The sequence below is a fragment of the Grammomys surdaster genome, unplaced genomic scaffold, assembly GCF_004785775.1.
Source record: "Grammomys surdaster isolate TR1022 unplaced genomic scaffold, NIH_TR_1.0 164, whole genome shotgun sequence".
In the NCBI taxonomy this organism is placed as follows: Eukaryota; Metazoa; Chordata; class Mammalia; order Rodentia; family Muridae; genus Grammomys; species Grammomys surdaster.
The window spans coordinates 1,550,594-1,563,583 of record NW_021604612.1 but is presented as its reverse complement, the minus strand read 5'-3'; the positions used below and the strand labels follow the sequence as shown (position 1 = coordinate 1,563,583).

The window sequence follows — 12,990 nt, the reverse complement described above, 5'->3', positions numbered from 1 at the left end:
GTGAAGCCGCCCACCGAGAAGACGCCCCACCCCTACAGCCAGGCGTGGAACCGCAGCCAAACACACCTGTGTGTTCTTGTCTCGCTATACAGAGGATGGGAGCTTTAGAGTGACAGGCTGGAATGGCCAGTGGGCACCTTAGGGGTATAGTCTAAGGTGTGCCTGTCATCCTGGCGACTCTGGAGGCCGAGGCTTTGGGAAGGGCCGTGGGACAATGCCCACAGAGGAGATGTCTCCTGCCTCTCCCTACACTTCCTCTACTTAGTTTGCAAACTGCAGAGTTTTTTTTCAGCAAGGCTCGAGCTGGGACCACTGATGGGCCCTGGAGATCTCTCAGAAGGGCACGGAAGTCTGAACTCTAGAAGGTCCCCCACTGCTAGTGGGCTTTGTGGCTAAGACAGGTTTCTCACCACAGATGGGAGTGTCTAAAAGCAGTGTCTTGTGCTTCCTTTCCTCTCCCTCCCTCCTTCCTCCCTTCCCTCCTCCCTCTCTCTTTCTCTCCTTCCCTTCTTTATTCTGTGCTCCTGGAGATTGACCCAGGGACCCCCCCACATGACAGGCAAGTACTCTACCACTAAGCTGCGTTCCCAGCACCCTCCCAAACCCTTAAACTTGTTTTGAGACTGGTTCTCACTATGTTGCCCAGGCTGGCCTCAAGCGTCCCCTGTAACCCAGGCTGTCCTTGACTTGGAAGCATTCCCCCACCAGCCTCCCCTGTAGCAGGAACATCAGGCCTGTGCCACGAGGCCTAGCTTTCCTCCTGCGTATTTCAGGGGTCACCATGAAGATGACATGAGCTAGTCTGTATCATGAGCTCAGGAAGGAACAAGGGCTTCCTGCTTTTACGGTCTTGGCTACTACCTTGTCTAAGTTGTGTAGACAATCTCGTCTCCGAAAGAGATGGGCCAAGATGAGGTCCAGACTCAGTGGGGCAGAGCAGAGCAGGGACACAGGAAGGCTGAGTGGCTGGAGTGGTAACTGGGGAGAGAGGCAAAGCCTACTGTGGCCTTGGATTGATGGGGCTTCACAGAAGATGCCGGGCAGACACCGAGGGTGAGGCCATCAGGGACCCTCAGGCTGGGCAGCGGAGGGCCAAGCAGCAGAAGGGTGGGGAGGACTCACGTACACCTTCGGGCAGACTCCTGGGCCAGCTGCAGCCGATAGACGGAGAGGCGGTTGATGCCACCACACACACTGCCCCGTTCTCCCTTGCACTCCATGTCACAGTCGGATTCGCTCACGTTGGCTGCCTGGATTTTGTGGCCGCAGTAGCACTCGGCGCCGAACTCCAGCCCAGCGTACAGGTAACCCCTGGGGGCAGGGGTAGGGGGAAGCTGCTGTCAGACAGGGCAACGGCACCAGGGAGACCCCAGGGGACAGGAGGCATGGAGATCAGGAGGCAGGAGCACGGGAGACTTCAGAACGGGGACAGAAGGGTAGAGGGCAGGGAGGGCAGGGATGGAGGAGGAATGGGGTCATGCCTACTCCGCAGGGTAGGACATTCTGCTGGGAGTCACAGAGGGTAGGGAGTCAGACCCCCGGGGACACAGAGAACATTCTGAGGACACCTGACAGCCCTCATCACTGCCTGATATGTTACATCCTCTATGTCCACACTGACACTCACCATCACACATAACACACGCACACACTCATACATTCAGAGATATGCACTCATACTGTCATGTATATGCACGTATCCACTCATGCACACATATGAAGACGATCACACACAGACCCTTACAAACTCAGGCATTCACCGATACACGTACACACATTCACTCACACGTGTACTCACACATTTATAGATACTCATATACACACATATATAGATTCACTCACACCCCCCATACAGCTACGCCCATACACACACCCATACAGCTACACACATACACAGCCACACACATACATTCATAGATACATACATACACACAGTCATATACACATTCACCTACACAATTCACTCATACACACACACAGATACACACAACCATACAGCTATGCACACACACACACACACACGCATACACATGCATACACATATACACCCATACAGCTATGTGCATACACACACACACACACACACACACACACACATGCACACACATACTCTTACATACTCAAACATTCACAGATATTCATATATTCATATATACATACACTCACATACACATTCACAATTCATTCATACACACACACTTCAAACATATATATACACACACATACACATACAGCTACACACATACACAGCCATAACCACACCCACCAGATCCTGAGCACACACCCACATACATACACACCACCACCCTCCTCTTCCACCTCTGAAGAACCCAACCTCCGCCTTCCAGGAACCTCATCACCTCATTGCCAGGTCCCTTGGGAAGCGCTGGAGAAGGGGGAGGAGCCAGGGCACTTGGATCCCTTTGGCAGGCTACAAAACCAAGCTCACATACCCAGCCAAGAAGAAAATTTCTTCCTCCAAACAAAGCAAAACAAAATTCCAGAGGCTGTAAGGATGTGCTATTTTTTCCTAGCTGGAATCTTTTCCTAAAAAGGTCACTTGGTAGACACCGGTCTAAAAACAGAAGGAGGTGCAGGCTATGGCTGAGAATTCGGGGAAGGGAGAGCCCTGCCAGCCTCCTGCTCACTGTGCTCCCAAAGCCACGAGGGCTCCTCAGAATGTCCCTTGACAGAGGAAATGCTGGTGGCAACAGCTGTCTCCCAGATCCTGACGTGGTGCTAGGTAGATGGCCAGAGTCACCCAGATTTATGGCTGCCCATGCCCTGGTGACTTGGTGACATTAGCCCTGCCCTATTCACCTGCTCCTCCTAGAAGATGAAGGAAGAACAGTTGACATGACCGGGCACCTTGGAACCTCACTCGCAGGACATGCCTCCGTGTCCCTGACCCTATACTCCTGCTTCTCAGACATCCCTCGGGGCCCTCTCCTACAACGGAACCCACTGACAGAAGCAGCGTTTCCCAAGGAAACTATACTATCAGTTCTGAAACTGGAGATAGCCTGTACCTCAGAGCCAGAAGGGATGGAGGCTTAGGAGGAGGAACACTGTTCTAGAGAGAGCTCAACAACTTCCAGCCAGGGAAGAGGCTTGTATGTCAGCTGACCTCCTGGCTTTGGGGGAACTGGAAGTCTACAGGGTTTTGTAAACTGTGTTCTTTAAGAGGTAGAGTTTAAAACCAGGCACGAGGGCACAGGCCTGCAATCCCAGTGACTCCAGAGCACGAGGCAAGAGGACTGCCAAGACTTGCGATCACACAACCACCACATCTCAGAGACCGTTGTCCAGACTACTCTCCCCCATGTAAGCAGCTGACCACGCACACCATACCTTACAAGCCAGCTCCTCGGCACACTCCATACGGCTGTACAGTCATACTCCCATTGCATGCATCTTTGCATGCATACATGCATGTGCACACATATGCAGATGCACATGTACACAAACATGTATATATACATCTATATGTGTGTACACACATGCTTATCTGCATACATGTGCATGCCCATCCAAATGCACATATACATGTGCACAAACATGTACATATGCATTTATACATATGTGTACACACATGCTTATGTGCACACACATACACTGGCACACATATGCAGATGCACATGTACACAAACATGTACATATACATTTATATGTGTGTACACACATGCTTATGTGCACATACATGCATGTATACAAACATATATACATTTACATGTGTGTACACAATGCTTATCTGCATACATGTGCATGCTCATCTATATGCACACATACATGTGCACAAACATGTACATATGCATTTATACATGTGTACACACATGCTTATGTGCACATACATGCATATGCAGACACATGTACACAAACATATATACTTATATGTGTGTACACACATGCTCATGTACACAGATGCATGCACACATATATGCAGACACGTGCACAAACATGCATATATACAGTTTTGTATGTGTGTACATATATGCTTATGTGCACACATGTGCATACACACCAGTCAATCATTCTTGCAATCCTTTCTTTTTATATTCCCCCATTTACCCTCTGACAAGCCAAGGCAAATAACATTATTGAAGGAACACCCCACAGAAAAGGTTGGAAGGGATGTGTCTGGGGATATCATGGCAGCGTTGGGGCACGGGGCACTACCGTTCAGCACAGTTGTCCTGGCAACGGAAGACTGTCATCTTTTTGTAGTCGAAAAAGGACACACCTCGAAGGGCTCGGCTCTGGATGTCGTCCAGGTAGCAGCCGATGTATTTGGCTGTGGGGAAAGAGGAAGAGTCAGATATGCTTGAGGATGAAGCCAGAGGGCTGTGGGAGGTGGCCCAAGTACCCTTGGCTGTATGGTTTTGTCAAGTGTGTAGCACCTGATTCTGTCCTCACTGCACAAGCAAGAGATGGGAACTTCTGGGCCTTGGCCAATCAGGGCAGTGGGAACTGTGAGACTGTAGACCCTGGGGACAGTAGGGCACAGGAGGAGTTCCTTTCCCTGGACCACAGCCACCTTCAGGGTCTACTGGTGACACTGAACACTGGGGTCACATCTGTAGCCCAGGAGGAGTCCTACTTCACCTGGGATAAGGTCAGTTTTAGTGACTGTGGAAGATCTGGAACCTTCTATTCTTTTACAGCCTGCCTCAAGGGTCTCACTGCACTTGGGATGGTTCAAGGTTCTGACCTCACTTGACATGGTTACTCCCCAGCTCTGGTGTATGGGGCTTAGATGGTTGACTTTCCTGTGTTTTTCTTGGGGATAAAACCACCAATCAGTGGCCAGACTGGAATGCCTCATGGATGCCCTGTTATGCTGTCCTGTGTGTGCTAGGTACAAGGGTCTGGACAGCAGAATAAGACACCGGCCATTCACGGGGCTGGGCCAAACACTTTACAGTTTGTCTCTCTGGGGGACTCGGGTGGATGCTTCCCTCCAAGAGGCACTTCAAACGAAATACCTAAGAACCATGAAATTGTTGACACTGTGAACACTTCCCTTTGTGTCTGGCCGAAACTCATACACAGAGACAGCACCTTATAGTTTTTTGCAAAATCTCTTATTCTTTTCCTTAACATTTCCCCAACTTCTGGACGCAAGTTATGGTAAGTGCTTCACATCACACACACACCACTTACCGAATCCTCACCAAGACTCTGTGAGGATATTGTCTCTACTCTGTGGCCCAGAGAGGTTGCTATCTGCTCAGGGTAACACAGCTTGTATAAATAAAGCCAGAGCTGGACGCTCACACACATAGCCTGGCTCCAGATCCTTCTTCTGGATGTTTGGGATGTGCCTGTACACTGAACAGACCCAGTATTCTTCTGCTCTTACAGAGGCCTAGAGAGGAGAAGCTCAAGCTAAAAGCTGAATGAAGATTTGAATGCAGTTCTGTGGGACCCACGTTAGCTCTTTTTGCCCTTCCTTTGGAAGAAAAGGATTCAGCCAGGTCCTGGGATTAAATGGCCTTCCCAGGGAGTGACCAGGAAAACCTCAATGACAGTTGACACTTCCTCTGCCTAGGAGCGCTTCGTTCTGGGCCTTTGCTAAAGGACTGAACATATGGGTCCATGTTTACTTCTGTTTCCGGTTAAAATTCAGGGTCCGGGACATACACAGTTATCACTTGACAATGGCCCATGGATTTGCTGAATCCACCCATAAGGAGCATCTCAGACAAAAATGCTCAAGCCCAGCTACCCCCCCCCCCCCCCCCCAACCCCCCCCCTTTGAGGCAGAACCCTGGGGGGGGGGGATTTATCCATTCTGCTCAAACACCAGGGTGGAGGATATGAGAAAGAGAGAGAGAGTGAGAGAGAGCGGGAGAGAGAAAGAGAGAGAGAGCGAGAGAGAGCGAGAGAGAGCGAGAGAGAGCGAGAGAGAGCGAGAGAGAGCGAGAGAGAGCGAGAGAGAGAGAGAGAGAGAGAGAGAGAGAGAAAGAAAAAGCAGGAGTGCGTGCAAGCACACTGTGGCTACAGTCAGGATTGGAGCACACATCTTTCTCCTCCAAACCTGGGCTTTTAGTTTGAAGCGACACTCTCACTGTGGCAGAGGCTCCTTTTTCAGTTTGTCTGGGGTGGGGATGTGTTGGGGAGTGGCACCCAGGGCTTTGGGAACCCAGGGATCTATCTGAACTACTGAATGCCGTGTGACTCCATCTGGCCCTCCCCAAGCTAGTATTAAACTGAGATGTCCCACACAGCTTGTATCACATCTGTTGAAGGAACACCTGAATGTCTACTCCGTTATCTGTCAAAGGAAGGGAGACACAAGGTCCTTTGGGCACACTGAACACTGGCATGTCACATTCCACTGCCCAGTGAAGTCAACGTCAAGGCAGGACCTGGTGGTGCCTCCCTGCCAGCCTATCTGGCTCCTGTCCTTGGAATGTCCTGGCACGGCCAGGTTTGACCTCAGCCTTGTGAATGTCAACCACTGGGTCCTCCCCGGCCTCCTTCCCAGGCAGAACCTCAGAGGCAGGGCAGGTCAGGTATGTAACACAGGGACCTAGTCACAGGCCACACAATGGGGGGATTTATGGCTGAGTTTACACAATCCACCAGCATCTCCAGGACCCAGGAAACACTGAAACAGCTATGAAATTATCTCCAGCTCAGAATCCAGCACGTAAGGGCCTTCTCTCCTGCCCTGAATTCTTCCCTTTTCTTACTTTTCCTTCTACTCCCGTTAATCTTTTCAGGGAAGTTCTTTCTCTCTGACGGAAGCCATTTGCTAAGAGTATGGCTGAGTACAAGCAGGCTGGCATGTTTTTCTCTGTACTGTTGTGGAAGGATTCTGAGGTATCCCACTGTGTTGACGTTAGCCAGGTCTGGGTTTGTAGCACCTAGGCACAGAGCTGGGCTTCTGGAGACATCATTACCCTCTCCAACAAGTGGGGTCAAATATTCTGCCCTGGGTTATTTGAGGTGAGTTCTGTCTCGTGCACAGCCCCTTCCCAAGGAGAGACACCAGATTCTTAAGACCAAATGCTTCAGAAGACGGCCTTGTGACCGACAGTCAGGAGGGATGAGGTTAACTGGAGGAAGGAAGCCCCAAACCAACAGAGCTGATGGCCTTGTAAGAAGATGACCATGTGACCGAGAAGATGACCATGTGACCGAGAAGATGACCATGTCACCAAATGAAAAGAGGACACTAGAAAGAGTGTATGGCACCCATAGATGGAACAGACAAACAAATGGGTGTGGAGATATGTACATATATATTTATATACACAATATATACACATATTGAATGTATGCATGTTCACAGTATATGTGCATATGTTTCTATGTGTAAACATGTATGTATGTTTGTGGGTAAGGTGAATATTCACGTATGTGCACGTGTGGATGCACACACGTGTATGGGGTGAACACTTCCACACGCGTGTGCACACTGCAGCTAGCATGAGGCGTTGCACCTTAGGTTTCTGCTGTGTTCCTTCCTTCCTGGTTAGATGGAGTTGTGAAGCCACTCACTGGCTGTTGTGGGGTTGTGGGAAGTGAAGTGTGTGTGTGCAGCTCCAGGCAGGGCCTGGCTCTCGGTCTCACATGTCTACATCCATCAAGGGACTGCCAGTTTGGGTGGGAGCCAGGTTTCAGTGTCAGGTCAGAAAAGCATCTTGATCTTGGTAGTGCTGATCTAAGGTGCCAAACCTCGAACAGACAGGATGTGTTTTCCTAATGACACTGCTTCTGGGTCTGCCTGCCAAGAGCCCAGAGCTTGGGGCTACTCTGCTATTTGTTCTTCTTTTTTTTTTTTTTTTTTTTTTTGCAGTTCATAACACATGTATATGGTCAACTGCTGGACTGTGCCCAGGATTGAGAGGAAGACACACATGCTTTGGAAGCTAATAACTTCACTTATCCGGCAATCTCTGTCACCAGGGCAAGCTGTTATTCTCTGAGTCCAGTCTTACTGTGTTCAATATGGACCAAAACAGTCTCCAATTTGTGAAGCGGTGCTGGTTAAATAAAGCAACGAATCAATCCACATGGTCCAGCCCCTGGCCGCCACTCAACGGTTAGCACCAGTACTAACAACAGGGCAGCTACTAAGTGACATCAGGAAGCAGACAGTGAGCCAGGCACGTGCACAGACCGCTCTGTTCTAAGCTGTGAACAGGACATAAACAGCAGAGAGCATGGGGCAGGCGCTCAATAAACAGTGATGTTACTGCCTACAGTCATAGCGGCCATGTGATGGTCTCTCAGTATGCCACGGGGATGGGGGGGTCCAGCATCTCCAACATGTTTGCAAAGTGCAGCATTTGCATAGAACTCAGACCTCTCCTCCCTCTCGTGTTCAGCAGTTCTCTCTCTCTAAATGACTTTAGCCCCTGACACAGTGTGAACCCTAGAAATACAAGGGGGAAAGCCAGTGTGTGTTCCTTACAAATGCATTCTTAGGTGTTTGTTTGTTTGTCCGTGGGCTGAATCCCCGGGTGTGACCCCTCAGCTATGGAGAGCTGACTGCATTTGATTCTCTCAGCCCACCGGGACATTGTCATACATATCCATTGTCGCAGGAGTCACTGTGTGACCTGTGACACACATCTGATCAGACTTGGAAGCAGCAGAGTACTGGAGCTGGACAAAGCTGAAATCGGGAGGTCTCCCGGGAGAGGGCGAGTCCCACATTCATCAGCCCATTCTGCCACTCGGGCATCTGTTGGGTGCAGCCAGAGCACGCACCTGGTGCTGTCCCAGGTGCTGATGGGTTGAGCTGGCAAAGACTAGGATACCCCTGCCCTCTGGAGCACAGAGTGCAGAGACCCGGCTGTACCCACAAAATGTCTTTGACTGGTGATGTGCATGGCTGCAGGGTCAAGCAAAGGAGTGTGGCTGTGACCTACGCACCGGATGGAACTGGTTAGGTCGCTCAGAGGCTCCAAAAAGGAGCTATGCAGAGATGTGTGTGGGAAAGAGGAAGTAGGCTAAAGGACTGAGCTCCTGAGGCAAAGAGAGCAGGAAGATGGTCAGAGCACAGCAGGGATAGAAGGATGCAGTGTAGGGGGGAATCTGAGAACCTAAGAATCAAGCTGGCAGGGACTTTGGGGACTTTAAAGGACCCGGTGGTATTTGGAGTGGCCAGAGGTGCAATCTGAGGGGAAAACATGGGAAGAACAGTGATTTCTCTTAACAGACCAGCCTCGCAATGCTAAGAGAAGGCTGCTCTCTGAGTAGATCGCTGCGATACTTCCTGAACATTGCTAACTGCTGGTTCTGTCCCAGATGCATTGTCGGATCCAAGTCTTACTGGGCTCTCGGGTCTGCCTGGAAGGAAGCCATTGTTAGGCCTGTGAGATAGGTGTGGAACTTCAGGCACAGAAGGTCAAGCTAGACGGGCAGTGGTGGTGCACGCTTTTAATCCCAGTACTTGGGAGGCAGAGGATTTCTGAGTTCGAGGCCAGCCTGGTCTACAGAGTGAGTTCCAGGACAGCCAGGGCTACACAGAGAAACCCTGTCTCGAAAAACCAAAAAATCAAAAAAACAAAAAACAACAAAAAAAAAAAAACAGAAGGTCAAGCCATTGTCCAGGCCACACAGGTGACTAAAGAGAGGCTGGAATCCTAGGATAAGGCCCCCAGCCTGTTCTGTCTTCTTGTGTCTGTGAGTTCTGGATTCTCTCGCAGGAGAGGATGCTAAGAGTCTCCTGGATAGCTTCTGAACCAGGTTCAGGTTGGGACTGGGGCAGGGGCACCTGTCCCTGTCCCTAGGATAGGTCCCTCTGTGAATTCTGTGCCTTCCAGGGGTGGAGAAGGGCATCATACAGTGGTACACGATGGCTTGCGGGACCAATCCTTTCATCCCATCCTCACCGGCTTCCCCGCACATCTTCCCATTGTAATCTCGTGAGCTGTTGCTGGGCCAGGTTTCCCCAGCCCGCTGGTCACATGGTAGCTGCCAGTGGAGTGGGGATACCTTCAGAGAGAGTCAGGCATCTGGATAGACAGCACTAAAACCCCAGGTGATATTGACAACAGTTGTGAAGCCCTGAACTGGCATCTTTGTCTCTCAAGACCCCATTTCCATATCCGGTTCTTGATTTTTATTTTACATTATTTACATGTGTGGTGGTGGCTATGCACCAGAGGCATAAGATTCACCCTGGAGCTGGGGTTACAGGTAGGTGTAAACTACCCGACGTGGGTGCTGGGAACGGAACTTGGGTCCTCTGCAAGAACAGTATGCATCTGATCTCTGACCCGATGGAGCATCTGTCCAGTTCCACTTGCTTGTCTGTGAGACGGGGTCTCCTAGCCTACTCTGACCTCCAATTCTCTATGTAGCTAGGAATATCCTTGAACTTCTGAGACTTGTTTCCACCTCTGTGGTGCTGGGATTTCAGCTGTACGCTACCCAGCCTGGGGACAGAGACCCCAGGGATCGTGCATACTGGGGAAGCACTCTATTAATCGAGCTACACCCCTGACCCCCGCCCTCCACATCTGTTAAACAGGCATGGGCTCATCCGTACCCTGTTCTAGCCCATGGTACGTACCAGTAATCAGAATCTTTTTGGGTGTAAAAGGCTGAGAAAATGCAAGGCAATGGAATTTACCCCGTGTTAGTGCCAGGAGCATCTGCTCATTAATTAGCCCAGGCTAGCCTCTGACTCCTCCCCTCCCCAGGACAGTGTTAGTGTCTGGAGTACCACCTCATTATATAGCCCAGGCTAGCCTCTAACTCCTCCCCTCCCCAGGACAGTGTTAATGTCTAGAGCATGGTCTCATTATATAGCCCAGGCTAGCCTTTGACTCCTCCCCTCCCCGGACAGTGTTAATGCCCAGGGAAAAAACTCTTTAGCATAGCCTTGGCTTTATTTCACTAAGTAGCTGCCATTAATCCTGGGCTTCCAGTGTTTTGTTTTTGTTTTTCCCTCTTTGAGACAGTCTCATTATATAACCCAGGCTAGCCTTTGACTCCTCCCAGCTGTGCCTCCCCAGGGCAGGGATGTCTGTATCCACCCTGTATCCCTGTCTTTACAACAGGAGGGGTAGCAGCTCTGGTGAGCACTGTGGAACATGATTCAGCCCATGTCAAGTGCTCGCCACGGATCCTGGGACACTCAGTGCTCTGGAACACTGATTCTGGAGTTTCTGCGTGTTTAACAAGCAGTGGGATTCGAAACCAAGGCAAGTGTGGGGTTCAAATGGAAGCTGCCAGTTAAGGAGCTGCTATGTGACTCACTCATTACGGATGACAGGACCAATTCCCTACATTCACGCGTGTCTGGAGCTCTGAGACCCGTTGGTGGCTGTTACTTCTTCACTGGTGTCTGCATTTTCCCTCAATCCCCTCCAGGCTCTTACCTCTCTCTTCCTCCTTTTCCTTCTCTTTAACAACCCTCCCCTTGAGGGCTCGGCTCCAGGCTCCTCCGTAGTCACCCAGCTTGGCTCTCTCGCTGGTATCCTTGCCTTTGAACGTGGGTCCGTACCTGCGTGCGATGCTGGAGGCCTCCACGGTGTCCCGGAAACCTCTGCCCAGGTGCAAGTCACCCAGGAAAGGCAGCTCGGCTCCTTCTGCCGGGCTCCCCGCTGCTGCGGGGCTGACCTGGCTCTGAGGCACCGCGGGCTGGCCCACGAAACCCGAGTGCAGGAAGACGAGGCTCCCGGCGGTCAGGTAGATAGCCAGCAGGGTAAAGAAGCGCACGGGCTTCCTGCGGAAATACCGGAAACACCGCTGGAACTTGAACCAGAGCTTGGCCATAGCAGGATCATTCCGGACTCGCTCAGGGCTGGCTGGGTGGCTGGCTGGGAAGGGGCGTGGAGGGCGTGGCTTCTCTGGACTCCGCAGGAATGAAGCAAGGGCTTGGTGCTCTGATTCCTCCACAGAGACACTGTAGCAGGAAAACAAGCCAGTGCCTGGCTGAGTCCAGAGGTGACAAGGACAAAGGTTGCTGGAATCCCAAGATCAAGATGAGCTGCCTGGGGCCAAGAGAGGGGATTTAGGGGACATGGTCTCCATCCCTCACATCTTGTTCCTCACCCAGAGTGTGGCTAAAGAACTCTGGTGACAGGGATCAAGGGGAGGGATCCCCGCGGTTACAATGTCACTCTGACCCCTTCTCAGCCCCTTGGGCTGTAGAGCTTGATTAGTTCACTGACAGCTTTGATGCTGGGCTCTTCTCTACCTCCAATAAGTGACCAAGCTGTGTGCCACCTTCTGGGGTCACATGCTGGAAGGACTCCATCTGGTCAAGCTTCAGGCCACCGGGCTACCACCTGTAAAACATCGGATACAATCGTGAGGGTTCCCCCCACCGAAGCCCAGAATGGAAAGAGGTCCTGAGCATCCTCAAGGGGGTGTGTGGAGGCCCAGAGAGGGCTGCAAGAGCCTTGAGAGCAGGCCTGCATGGGCTCCAGGACCACACTGGAATTGGGGCACTTTAATTACTGGGCTGGAGTCTGGGGTTTGTATAGGATCAGCACACACCCTCCCGTGGGTTTCCAAATATCTCACGTGGCCTAGAACACCTAATGCAATCTCAGTGCTCAGGTGTTAGTTGTTACAAAGTACTTAAAAAATAATGACAAGGGGCTGGCGAGATGGCTCAATGGTTAAGAACACTGACTGCTCTTCCAGAGGTCCTGAGTTCAAATCCCAGCAACCACATGGTGGCTCACAACCATCTGTAATGGAATCATTTGCCCTCTTCTAGTGTGTCCAAACAAATAAATAAATCTTTAAAAAAAAAATAATGACAAAAAAGGACTTTAATGTACATTCAGTATGGACCCAGTGGGCACGTGTGTGTGTGTGTGTGTATGTATGTGTCTCTGGTATGTATGTGTGTGTATTTCTGTGTCTCTGTGTCTGTGGTATGTATGTGCCTGTATGTATGTATTAGTGTGTCTCTGGTATGTACCTGTGTGTGTCTTTATCTATGTGTCTGTATTTGTGTGTCTCTGGTATGTGTGTGTATGTATGTATGAACCGGTGTATATGTATGTATGTGTT

At 50.7% G+C, this 12,990-nt stretch overlaps 1 protein-coding gene across 1 annotated transcript in view; it reads right to left on the bottom strand.

The window, feature by feature from the left end:
* Positions 1-11,739, bottom strand: part of Wscd2 (WSC domain containing 2) — a 41,484-nt gene extending 29,745 nt beyond the window's left edge. The window contains exons 1-3 of the mRNA XM_028765483.1: positions 11,343-11,739; positions 4,177-4,291; positions 1,127-1,311 (exon numbers count right to left, since the gene is read on the bottom strand). Of these exons, the coding sequence (XP_028621316.1) occupies positions 1,127-1,311; positions 4,177-4,291; positions 11,343-11,739 (697 nt within the window). The remainder of the gene's footprint in view (positions 1-1,126; positions 1,312-4,176; positions 4,292-11,342) is intronic.
* Positions 11,740-12,990: the final 1,251 nt, after the last annotated feature.